Source organism: Poecilia mexicana, unplaced genomic scaffold (assembly GCF_051168715.1).
Source record: "Poecilia mexicana isolate PSO_F unplaced genomic scaffold, ASM5116871v1 scaffold_17, whole genome shotgun sequence".
Lineage (NCBI taxonomy): Eukaryota > Metazoa > Chordata > Actinopteri > Cyprinodontiformes > Poeciliidae > Poecilia > Poecilia mexicana.
In genome coordinates, this window is record NW_028263386.1 from 6,734,120 (window position 1) to 6,747,805 (window position 13,686).

The window sequence follows — 13,686 nt, forward strand, 5'->3', positions numbered from 1 at the left end:
CAGAGTCTCTGAAAGAATAAAATTAAAAGATTTACTATGAATAACATTGAGCTGCGTGTTTTTAATTTGTTTAATTCATTCAATTTAATTTAATCAATAATTAACTTACTGTTCCAGGAAAACCGTTTATCCACCATCAACTGTGGCCATGCTAACTAGTATTAGCATTCATGAGGTACCTGAGCATAGCGGAGGGTGAGCACAAGAGTGATTGACAGCGCTAAGACCCTCCTCCTAGCTCTGACTAGGTGTTTCTGACAGAGATTTTTGCAGTTTGCACTGGGAGAAAACAGAGGAGCTAGATTTTTTTCCTGATTATGTCTTATACTGTCACATTGTAATGATGAACATATATATTTTTTTTTAAATAAAAATTATATGCTTTAGCGTTAAATCCAGTTAATTATTCAAGTAGTTAAAGTTTTCTATCTTGGGAAACCCAGCAGGTCACTGACTTGCAGCATTCACTCCTCCTTGATGTAGCGACTGTAAACAGCTGCTTGCTTTGAGTCGTTGTCTTTACAGCAATCCCTCATATGGAGCATGCATGTAGCGACAGTGGGGAGGAAAAGCTTGTTTCCTGCTTAGTATGAGATTTAAATGACATATCTTGGTCAAAAATGACAAAGTTGTTCTTTTCTAGCAGACGACAATGATATACCGTCCAGATTAAGTTATTTTATTATGCAATTAAAAAATAGTATTTTGCAAACTCTAAAAAATCTGGTTGTGGTTATATAACCACCTACAAACAATTTCCAGTTTATAGCATTTTTTTTCTACTATTTGTAAAAGAAACAACAAATATTTTATGTGTTTTCTGCAAATCAGCTGCATCATTTTGTTGTCTCAAGTTTCCTCTTCAAGCAGCTCTTTGAACTTTGGCTTGAGAAGTTCTTTGTGCACAAGATATTAATATTAATGCAGTAAAAGACGCTGCTGGTGCTTGAGATATGAAATGCATCACATCCAGCAGGATTAAAGAGAGATTAAAGCTAAAAGTTTTAAAGCTTTTAAAATCCCATGTGATAGAAAAAAGGCCAAACACCCCTTTTATTGTCAAGATTTGGAGAAATATTTGTAGTTTTCTTTCAATTTGCCAGTCAACTCTGCAGCTTCCAGCCACAAATAAACAATAAATTCATGAAATATATAAACGGTAAATGTTCCTCAGTTGGGTGGAAGAATTGCAGCATTGTTTACTTTTTAACCAAAAGATAAATTATGAGTCACTGATTGAAGGATAAACATTAGAAGCTTTAGAGCTTAAAAGCTATAACCCAGATTCTGGTCCATTAACGGCAGCGAGGAAGAAACTGGATGATATTATTATGAAACAAATAGGGGAAAAAAAAGCTTTGCTAACACTTTGCGATGTTATTTCACCAACCGTGTAACTAAAGAGAAAATCAGACACTAGAAAAATGTTGCAGGAAAGAAACACAAGTTTTAATGTTGAAGCAACGGTAACAGTTTTTATTATAGGAAAATGTAAATTATTTTTTAAATTAGTGCTAAAAAGTCAGAATGCACTTCTGTCTTAACCCGGTAAGCATCCATTTATACGTTTATCTTTGAAAGGTTCTTGTTTTCCTTCTAGTTTTTCCAAATCAGATTCAGTTTTATTTTAGAATAGTGTAAACATCTTTATCCGACATCAGCAGCTGTTTTTTCCCTTCGTTCAGCGTAAACAAATTTTCACAGCAGATGTGGAGATAATTTTTTCCAAGTGGATGAACTAACTATCCTACATCCAAATATCTAATGAGCATTTCATCTGAACTTCGATCAAGTGCAGGTACATCAAGCAGGTACCTTATATTTAGTTTAATTTGTAGGTCAAAGTCAGGTTTATTTATATAACACATTTCCAACAACTCATCTAAATATTTGAAAGAATATAAACAGACTGAAAACTCTTTGATTTGGGGAATATTTGACAGTTTGTGGAAATAGAAAAGATGTTGTAAAGAGTTAGAAAATGGTTTTTATTTGGCTGGATTGTTAAATCTGCAGATTTCTGAATTAAAAACATAATCTTGAAATAGTGGAGCCAAGGTCCGAAAATAAATGTTACAGATAATCTGAGAAGTAACCTGAAGAGGGCTTTGGTCCAGAAACGTCCTCACAACCATCACTGCAAAAACACAAAATCTTACCAAGTATTTTTAGTCTCGTTTCAAATGCAGATATCTTAGTACACATGAAATAAGACAAAACTACAAGCAACGTTTCATATAGGAGCTTGTTCTAAATCAATAGCAAGCTTTTTCAATATTGATGGAAAAAATACTAACTCCACTGGCAGATTATTTCACTTAAAACATTTTCCATGTTACAAATTAAATCAATATTAAGGAATTATTGACTTAAACTGCATGGAAGAAGTTAGACACGAAAAAAACTTTATTTTCTCTGAATTCTGAGAGAAAAGTCAGAATTCCTGTTTTCAGTGACCCTAATCCTCATTCGTAAAGCGGTCATGATTTATTTATGTAGGTATTTCTGCCCCTCAGTAAAAGTCGCGGGTCTCCCTCCTCTCCGCCGCGCCTCCTCCAGCGCCACCGGAAGCCGGGCGGCGTTAAGACCCAGCAGATGTACAGTACAGCGAACATCTGTCGCCGCGGTCTCCGCTCCGTATGAATCGCGCCCGGACTCCAGTCTGGAGACACTCACGCTCCGAGGCGGGCTGGGATCAGGACCGGAGCGGATCCAGGGGCGGGGAGGATGTGCGCGGATGAGTCCGGACCATGAGAGCAGAAAGTGGAGCCAGACGCACTGAGCCGCAGCGTTAAGACAGCGCGCAGCAAGATGAAGACACCTATGGTAAATGTTTCTGCCGCGCATTCTCAAACACTCAACTGTTTGGGGGGATTCTTTCCTCTTTTCGTTTCTTCGAGTGCAGCCAGATCAGGTCGCCACATTGCATCAAGGCTGTGTGTTGAGTGATGTCGCTGAGGGGATTAGAGGATCTGGACCGTCAGACATCCAGCTGTGCGCGCTGCTTGGCACCAAACAGCTCGGACCTCAGCGCGCTGACGGGCTGATTCCCGCCGCCCAAACGCTAACATCTCATTTTTGTATCTCTAAAAAGTGCAATAAATCTCTAGTTATTGGACATTTATGGGCGTGTTTTGAGTTTGAAAAAGCCAAAGTCAGTTGGATTTGATGCGATTTCATGGAATCTGTTTCAACTTTTACAGCTTTACTCGTCAAGTTGATGCACATAATCAAGAAATTTGACTTTGACGTTTAAAATATAAAATAAGAAACGCGAAATAAAAACAAAACGTTTTTCGTTCTTGTAAATTCATGAGCAGTGTTTTATTTTACAGACGAGGAAGAGAAGATTGGATTGCAAATGCAGGTTATATGTGCTTTGTTTCAACTTGAACTCAAACTGAAAATGCCTGCATGAAATGATCATTTACATCATTTCCTGAACTTTTTTCTTTATCCATGCGAATAAAACATTAATTTTTAATTATAGCGGGTTGGAGATTTTGTTTTTACTTCTTTAAATATTAAAATCAGTGCTGCAGCCATAGAGGGGCGGAAGTGGGAACCTCCAGAAGCTATGAATTTACAATGTGCATAATTTATGTTTCACTGATCAGGCATAACATGACCTCTGACAGCGGCCAACACTTATTTATATCTTCATTATAGCATTGTTTTTAGAAGTATACTTTGGACTCCAAGGAAAGATGTTTTTCTTCAGCACCATTAGATGAACTTAATCCATAATGAAATATCATGAAATGAGTTATTTTTGCACCACTTCTTGTATTAAAGTCCATTTTATATCTTCATGAATATGTAGAACTTTATATTACACAGAATGTCAGTGACACACTGCAAAAACAAAATCTTACCAAATGTTTTAGGTCTCATTTTAGTGCAAATATCTTACTGCACTTCAAATAAGACAGAGCTGGCGTACATGCAGCTTTTCAACAAGACATAAGAGCTTGTTTTAAGTCAATAAATCCATAATATTGATCTTTAGAAGTACGAGTTCCACTTATGGGAAAAATGTCTTGTTATAAGTGGAACTAGTACATTTTTTAAATCAATATTAAGGAATTATTGGCTTAAAACAAACTCTTATGTCTTGTTGAAAAGTTACTTGTAAGTTAGTTTTGTCTTATTTCAAGTGTACCAAGATATTTGCACTAGAAGCTAAACCAAATATGTTGGTAAATTTGTTGTTTTTGCAGTGATGCAGAGTTGCCTCTAGTTGGATCGGTCACAGCTGCACAACATCCACAAGGTGTCTCCGTAAAAAATGCATGAATGCATTTGTAATGCAGAATGCATGGTGGAAAAAAGCCAGATAAGTTAAAAATATATATGTGATGTGTTTTTCCTCTAAAATTGATGGGTTGGATGCATGATGCGGTCAGAAGACTGGGTCGCCCCTGCACTGTTTGCTGCCCAGTCTGCAGATGTTGGGAATCAGCAATGCATGTGCTGGTCATAATGTTTTGCCTCTTTGCTTTTTGCAAATATCAATATGATTTCTTGAATGTCTGTCTCTCACTCCAGCTCCTGCCTGCAAGTTAACAAACATTCAGAGTGTTTTCCTGCACATTGATGCTGTTACAGCAAAACAGAAGATTAAATTCACATTAAACCAAATCAAGTCGACTGTTTATACTTTACACCATTTTTACTTGATTTACAGACTTTGAGACTTTCAGATCTGTCAGTTTTGCTTGGTTTAAGTACCAGTGAGCTGGTATCTAAATGTGGTTGTCTGATTGTTGAAATAAGGTCTGTTGCTCTGTGGAAAAGCATTAAAAACATCAATTTAAAGGTTTTGTGGTTTAAAAAATTTAAACAATGCATTAGGGTTATTAATAAAAAATTTTTTTATGTGACCTAAATTTTAAACTCCACCTAAATAAACTCCTGAATTTGTGTCGTGGCGTTTCCCTCCCGACGTAATGAATCTACCTGTTGGTGGAAAATGTTACATCGCAGTGAGTTTGTTGGAAAGTGAGTAATTCCTCGAAGCGGTGGCAGGATAACAGCCAGTCAGACACAAACGCACATATCTGTTATTAATGTTTTCCTGCTCCCTCACTTTAAACTTCACTGCGACGCCTTCCTCTTTGCTGTAAATGTAACAATATAAGCTGAAAGCTCACACTCCTTCTGTTGCTGTCTGAGTGTGAGAGAATGAGAGATGGCAGGAGCCGCCGAGACAAACGGAGGCACGGAGCCGCTGCCTAATCCGTTCAGTCACTCCTAACGCTGCTCTCCGACTGTCGTAGAGATAAAAACACCCAAAACGACGGCGCAGATGTTGTTTTTAACTTACAGAAGTGAAGATTTTCTCAGCTTAAACAGATCGAGGCTTCATTGAAGAGCGACACACTGCAAAAACAAAAAATATTAACCAAGTACTTTTGGTCTGCAAATGTCTTGGTGCGCTTGAAATAAAACAAAACTAACTTGCGTGTAACTTTTCAGCAAACTTGTTTTAAGTCACTAATTTTTTATAATGATGATAAAAAAATAGTAATTTCACTCACATGGGAAAATGTTTTGTCATAAGAGAAATAATCTGGCTTTTTCATAAATCCTAAGGGATTATTGACTGAAAACAAGCTCCTATGTCTTGCTGAAAAGTTACTTGTAAGTTACTATCAAATGTTATAAGATATTTCCAATAGAAAATAGACCAAATTTACTGGCGACATTTTGTGATTTTTGCTGACGGAGTCCCACTGGGGTTGCTAGGTGACGGGCTGGGGTTTGCTGGGGTTGCTAGGTAACGGGCCAGTGCCTGCTGATTGGTGATATTACATTCTGGACATTTTTGAAACGGCTCATTTTCCAGACACCAAAAAACACAAACTTATTGCTAAAATCTGTCTGGATGTTTGTTGGTTATTTTTTTAAGTTTTGTCTGCTGTAGTGTATTTAGCACGGACAGGAAGGTGGGATATGAGAGAGGGGGGAGATGATATTTTCTTGCATTTTGTATTATTTCAAGTGTATTAAGATATTTGCACATCATATTTGATGTGCATTGATGACTTTGATGATGTCAGTCATCAAAATGTAATGTTTGTTGCTGGTTTTCTCATTTGTTGACTGCATGGTGTCCTTGATGGTCACATAAAGTGATTTATGATGTAAATCACTTTGACCTGCCTTGTTTCTGTAATGTACAAATAAACTTGATTGATTGATCAGGCCGGGACTTGAACCTGTGAGGCCTCCTTGGGTCATGCTTTGCCTCTGCGCCACCGCCACGCCGCTGGGTGTTTTTAAAAATTGTTTTAAGGGCTTGGGCTGGGTTTATTTTTTTAGAAGCATTTCAGACCCAAATGGAAGCATAAAAAACATTAAAAATGTGAGATTTGCATAACAGGTCCCCTTTAAGCTGACTGTCCTTCACCAACACGGCTGTAATGGTTGAATCACCTCCTCAGGTGTCATCTCTCTGCAGAGGTCTGGTAGTGGACCCTTCATTAGCTCCAGATGTGTTGAACCAGATGCGCTGAGGACTGACCTTCGACCCCGCTGGTCCAGTTCAGGTTCAGCAGGGCTAATCAGTCTGCATCTGCGTCTCTGTCTCCAGCGCCATGGGGTAGCCGTGCTTCTCGTCCTCCTCCTGTGCGCCAGCTTGTTCCTCGTGTACAACGGCAGCTTCAACAGCCCTTCCAGGGAAACTAACGACACCCGCGTCCGACAGCATGAGCATCTGCAGCAGCCGCCCGAAGCCTCCGGCAGCGCGGCGAAGCCCCACCTGCCGGCCCTCCAGGGATACATCGGCATCATCGACCATAAGGTAGGCAGATGTGGCTCTGCTGTAATTCAGGGGGATGAAAACTCTGAATGTGCATCTAATGCGCTGCAAAGTAGCAGCCGGAGCCTTTGAAGGCGAAGCCGGTTTCACATTTCCTCCATTACGAGTCCATCTCTCTTTTTCCACCTCGAGCATGAAAGCACACACATGCACTCTCTTACCGCCGTCCGCCACTCATCTACTTAGAGGCAGAGAGGCTCCTCTCTGCCGTTTATCACAATTTTCTCCAGCAGTGTTGCGCCACACTCAATACCCACCTGTCGTTGCTAATAACGGTTTAGGCTACAAATGAAATCCTTGGCTGCATTCTTCCACTCTAATTGATAAACCCAGGAGACCCTCAGCGAGCCGAACCCTGACGTCACCGCCGGCTATCGACTTCCATCTGTTTACCAGGAGAAAACAATCAATGTGAGTAGCAGGGAGCTAAAGGCTCTGCAAGTAAAACAGACCTACCTGCTCACAAGGTGAAGGCTCATTCAGGCAACATTTAGTTGATGGTCTGAATCTTCCTTTGTTCCATAGAACTGTAGTTTTTCTCTCACTGCGGTTACTTTACGGTCTGCAGGTCTCTTTTTGTGTTGGGTTGATTTCAATAAAAATTGTCCTTCTGCAGCGTTTTAGTCGTTTTCTGTCTCTGCAGCCATTCCACGTCCCTCAGAGCTCTTATCCTCCTTTTGTGGTACTTTGACATCTCTCTGTGCCCATTTCGCATGTTTTTTTCCCCCCATTTCACTGCAGTCATTTTGCAACTTTCAAAAGCCTTTTGCATCTCTCTAAGCATTTTGTATCTACTTGTGGTCACTTTATGCCTTTTGTTTGTCTGTTTTGCTTCCCTAATTACTAATATCTGTCCTGTGATATTTTAAAGTGTCTTAATGGCATTTTTCAGGCTTTAGATGCTGTTTTTCATGTTTCTCTTGGGGTTTTTCTGCAGCCTTTAGTATTTCTTGTCATCTGATATGACTTTGTTATAATCTGATGACTTTGTGTTGCATCCCTGAGGAGAATTACCTTCCATTTTATATATTTTAAAATCTCAGACATTTTGCACACTTCTTCTTCTCTCTGTGCCTGTTTTAGACGTTTCAATCTTTGCTTTATGTTTCTCTCTGTTGATACCTTGACATCTCTTTGTGGCCGTTTTTCATTTCACTGCAGTCATTTTGAAACTTTCAAAAGTCTCTTGCATCTCTGTAAACATTTTGTATCTATTTGTGGTATTTGTCCTTTTTGCATCCATAATTACTGATATCTGTCGTGTGTAATATTTTAAACTGTATTAATGGCATATTTTGCATCTTTCAGCTGCTACTTTTCATGTCTGTGATTTTTCTGTAGCCTTTTATATTTCTTGTCATTTGGCATCTCTTTGTTCTGATTGGACGACTTTGTTTTGAAGTGTTGCATCCTTGAGGAGAATTACTTTTCGTTTCACATCTTCTGTTGTCTCTGAATTGCCATTTATTTTTATTTTCCTCTCTGTTTTATGCTTCAATCTTTGGTTTGTGTTTCTATCTGCAGACATGTTGCATCTGTTTGTGGTCATTCTATGTTTTTGTTCTCATTTGACTTTCTGAAAAAGAAAAATTCTTTTTTTTAATTATTAAATGCAATTTTTTAAAACCTTTTTTCTACCCCTCAACAATTACTCTTAAACTTTCAGTAACCTTTTCTTACAACTTTTGACTTTACTGTATGTCTCTGTAACTGTTTTGCAACTATTTTAAGTTCTTTTTTAGCCTTCATTCAAAAGGTTTCATCTCACATTTAGTTTTTCTTCTCTGGTGTTTTATATCTCTTTGGTCGTTTTGCATCTCATATTTTCTGTTTATGGTTCTTTGAAGTTGTGATTCTACTTTTTCTTAATTTCCCTTCAGTTATTTTAATAATCAGATGTATTTCTTTTAGTTTTGTCTCTTTGTAGCCATTTTGCAATCCTTTAGCATCTATTTACTTCCTCATTAGACTTATTTATCCTTCTTTGTAGTAATCTCTTTTTAACCATTTGGTGACCAAGAAAAGTCCTTGAATTTCCTTTTATTTGTAACATTACAGTTTAGCATCCTTTCTATCTTTGTTTCTTTCTCTCTTTCTTTCTTTCTTTTCTTTCTTTCTTTCTTTCTTCCTTTCTTTCTTTCTGTAAGCTTCTGCATTTCTTTTTTTTTACTTTGACTAATTTGCATCACTCAGCTATAAGCAGGATTTTCTCTTCTGTGTAGCTTCTTTGTATTCTTTAAATTTAAATGATCCTTTTACTCATTTTTTGTCTGTATTTTGTCATCCTGTGCCTCCTTCAAACAGAAAATTGATATTTCCTCTATCGCTTCTATTTGCCATCTTTCTGTAACCATTATGAATTGCTTTCAGTTTCTGTTCTTGACATTTTATGAGTATGATGTTCTCTGTCGTTCTGTTTTTTGCTTGTTTCCATAATTTTGCATCAATCCATGTTTAATCTTGCATCTTAAAATAATTAGGCATCCTTAAAGCACCTATTTTCTCTTCACTCTCTCTTTTTTATCATTGTATCCAGAGTAATTTTGTACCCTTCTGTCCTTTTGCCTCTCTTTGTTGCCTTTTTGCATTCCTTGCCGCTATTTGACGATCTCAACATGGAAAGTCACTTCTGTGGCTTCGGGTTCCTGGTCTGGTTTCTACTTGGCCTGTTTTCTGTAATCCATCTGTGGCAGGACTGTGGACTCTATGAGTGGCAGCTCAATTCTTGCTGCCATCTCTGTCTCGGGGAGATCTGCTGGCTTCTGGAAAGCGTGTATCTTCAGATTACGGCATTTGCATATGAGTAATTGGACGGCAAGCTGCGTGCATTTACAGAAGCTTGCTGCTGTGCAGATTACAGAAAATCAACAGCATGTGAATGTGTCGGCTGCAGAGATTTAGGAGTTGACATGTTGAAAGAAATAACCTGGTGTGTAAATGACCGTCTACGTTAAACACCAGGCAGCTTGAAGCTCAGTCTTGATGCAGGTTGGCTGCAGATATAAACGGAAAAATGAAACGGAGACATTCGAATGTGTGAAACTTCAACGTTATATAAAAGCCAGTCGTAATAACTAATTAATCAGTTAATCACGTGACAAAGTAAAATTATTTTTATAATTTCCAGTCTGGTGGTTAATAGTTTTTGAAGGTCAGTTTTGTTTACAGAGACGTCATAATCAATTTTATTCATGGTTTCGGTTGTGTGTGGCTTTATTTCCTCTTTATTTATCATTTTGAATGTTTAGTTTCATTTTGAATATTTATAATGTGTTCCAGTTCCAGTGCCAGGAGTTTGAGGGAAAACTTCCATTACATTATGAAAATGGTCTCAAAACCACAATATTATTGTTTATCGCGATAATTACTGAGAAAATTTATCGTGACAGACGATAGATAGATATATGGAACATTTTGTCTGGAAAAATGTTTCCAATCTTCTGAGACACTCGGCTCTGTACCTAACTCCATGGTTCCCCCCTGAAAGCTTGCTAAGTCCACACGGCGCTCTGGGCGCTGGGGCCGTCATCCACCCAGACGGCTACCATGTTTTTCAGTTAAAAAATGTTTGTAGTTGACAGGACATTTGAAAATATCTCCTGATCGCTATGCGTTGCCAAATTATATCAATCAGTCCCTCCAGTTTCTTGAAAATTATCGTGGAAATTCACACAAAGTTAACAATCATAATAATTGGGAGTTTATTGCAGATTTCTCTCATGATGGATGAGAGAAATGTACTAAACAGCTGCCTCAGCCTTAACTGATGTCAGATTATAATCCATGATCTATACAGCGAGTAATGAAAAGTCACCGTCACAAATATCGCAAATATTCCCAAATTAGCACCACAAATACAAAATCCTGGAGGAAATGAAAAGATGTTCAATAATAATGTTTAATTTTAAGAATTAATTGATATTTTAACAGTTTGTGATCAGGTTTTATCAGTACATTCTGGCACAACCGGCCCTTTAAGAGCATTCGTGATCTGGATTTGGCCCAAAACAAAATGAGTTTGACTCCACTGGTACAAGAAACCGGAGACAAAGTAAACACAAATCATCACATCTCCACCACCGTGCTTCACAGTTGATTTGTAGTATTTGATGCTGTTCATTATGAACGTTTCTACTTTCACTTTGTGTGACGGATATTATTCTAGGCGTCTTGTGGTTCAGTCAGAGAAAATGTCTCCTCCTGGCATGTTTTGTTCAGGGTTTTCTGTCTGTCCTGTAATGAAATTTAACTTTGAAGAAAACTGAGTCTGAGATGGGTTCCTTTTGTTTCTCAGACTAATTTCTGGTATTGGTCCAATTTCTTTGTGTTTTTATGGCTGCAGGCTCTGGTTCTGGAACAGGAACGAATTGGTTTCATCAGAAGTTGGAGACTCTGGGAACAGCAGGCCAAACAACTCCAAAAACTTTGGAGTTTAGTTTTATTTTTGAACAAATAAACAAACAAAATTAGCTGAAAAGTGACTGTCTCCCATCACCTCCAAGGTTATTTTGATGCCATCCATCATGGGGTTTAAGTAGTTGAAGTTGCAATTAGCAGCTTCACTCACCAGTAATTATTTTTCATTAAATCCATAAAAAGCCATTTCCTTCTTCTGTTAATCGTTTAAGATCGCCAGGTGGTGTTCATAAATCTCTCCAGTTGCAGATGAGAGATCGGCTGATTTAGATTATATTAAACACGCAGAGCTCGTTTAAAACAGTGTTATTAAATTAAGGTGGTGATATTAGGGCATTTGGTGGCAGGAATATTGTGATAAATTACATGATTTGTTTGGTAAAATTGTCTGTAAGCACTGAAATATTTCAGAAAAAAGAATAAAACAGGAAGAAGATGCGTTAATCGGATGAAACCTGTTTGTTGATGTAGAGATGCATCTTGGCTTTCTGGTTGTGGAACTGGTTCTTCTACAGAACCAGTAATGATTAATCACTGGAACTGGAAACTTTCTCCAGATTTTTCCATGAAGAAGCAGCGTTTGAGCTGCTGGTGTTTTGTGATCCCAACTGCAGTTAAAGAAAGATAAAAAACTGTTTACGAAATTATTAATTTTTCCATCAGGGTGACATTATTACAAGCTCCATTTTAAATACGACAGTATTTGTGTTTTTATAGTAGAACCTCCTTGATGCAGACATTTTACTGAAAAGCTGACTTTGCTAATCCTAATCCAGCCTTTACTTAATTTATCAAATTTGGGTAAATATAGAAAGCATCTAAAAAGAAAGTGACATAAATTTTCATCTGAGCCTAAAAAGATGAAAATTTGATGTATTTCTTTTAAAACAGCAAATGTGAAAAATTATACTGAGGTTTGGATCTAAAATGAACTACAGGACTTTATTTGCTTGATGTTAGTTTTATTTCTTGGCCCATGAGGACTTTTTATTTTGGCCAATAAAATAAAATAAAAATAATTTGCATCTGGGCTTTCCTGAAGTAACTAAACCTAACTTTTAAGAAAGTAATTTAAACAGTTGCCTAAGATTTTTGCTCTTTATTTCGCCCTTAAACTAACAGAAATAATTTAGTTAATACCATCTAAACAACATTTAGTCCGATTTAAAGTTACAGTCAGGAAAAACTGTTTGTATGTGGGCCTCTGTTTTTTCTCATAGCAGTTCAAATCATTATAAATCTTTGCTTTGACTTGATGTATCAGTATAGGTTTTGGATTATTGATAGAAAAATAAATCTGTGTAATCTGTGCTCCAGAGGAGCGGTTAGTCTTTTCTCCTCAGTCACTCTGATCGCTCACGTATCGAACGCCGCGTTAGATGAATGAATGTGCAGTATGTCGTATTTTAGGACGTTGCACGCAGCACATTTCGCCCGGCCTGAAAAGCCAATACTCGGTGACCATGTGTGTTTTGATTTGATGAGGATTTGTCTGCGATGCGTCACTGAGCGCAGCTGCGGATGAGAATTGATTTTCTTCGAGTGAACCGGAGCAGCCGAGCATCATAAGTAAACCGCAGGCTTATTTATTTATTTTTCTTTCTTTCCGCTTTTAGCTTATTGGCATTTTGGTGACAGGGGACATCATTAGGGGCCACGGCTCCTCTGCAGATCGGTTACACTTCTTCACACCAGCCGTTTTATCGTCCTACATATTTCTTGTAATCGATACTTTGATGATATGGATGCGTTTTTCCACTCCAGAACGTTGCCCTTTCCAGTTCTGAGGACTGCATCCTCTGCAGGATACCACATGGCTTGTAAAAGTCATCATCTTTATCTCATTTTTGTTCTCCTGCAGCACTGAATGATCAGTGCTTAGAAAAATCCTCCGACTTGACCATTTGTCTTCCTCCTCTTTGCTGCCTGACCTCTTTGCTATATTGATCTGTCTGAGATATAAGCCAGCCGGCACGCAGCGGTGCGATGCCAGTCAGCCTTTGACCGCTTTACTTTATCTTCCACAAGAGTATTAAACCCTTCACAACACAGAAAGTGTCGGAAAGGCTGTGTGCTATTCGTCAGGAATTTTAAATACATTTTCCTCCACCGTCTCTGCCTTATTTTTGCTCCTGAAAATCCATAAAGATTTCCGTGCTCAATATTTTTACTGCAGCATGTTTGATTTGGGTCAGAATGAAGGGTAATTTCTTTCTACTTATGGAGGAGTATTGGTAGGCCTGCCAAGGAAAGAGACAAGATAACAGGGGCGTAGCCACAGGGGGGTCTAGGGGTGCCCGGCTACCCTTGACATATGATTGGCCACCCTAACAAAAAGTGTCAGTTTGTTCATTTTATATCGTACATAGATTAACATTTTGTCTAGAGATGCACTGATTCACTTTTTTCATTACCAATACCGATCTGATACAGTAACACAGTTCTGA

General features: G+C 38.1%; 1 protein-coding gene across 1 annotated transcript in view; it reads left to right on the forward strand.

Annotated features, from left to right (window-relative positions):
• Positions 1–5,191: 5,191 nt before the first annotated feature.
• st6galnac5a (ST6 (alpha-N-acetyl-neuraminyl-2,3-beta-galactosyl-1,3)-N-acetylgalactosaminide alpha-2,6-sialyltransferase 5a) overlaps positions 5,192–13,686 on the forward strand; it is a 67,149-nt gene continuing 58,654 nt past the window's right edge. The window contains exons 1-2 of the mRNA XM_088014793.1: positions 5,192–5,246; positions 6,447–6,805. Coding sequence (XP_087870919.1) covers positions 5,192–5,246; positions 6,447–6,805 — 414 coding nt within the window. The remainder of the gene's footprint in view (positions 5,247–6,446; positions 6,806–13,686) is intronic.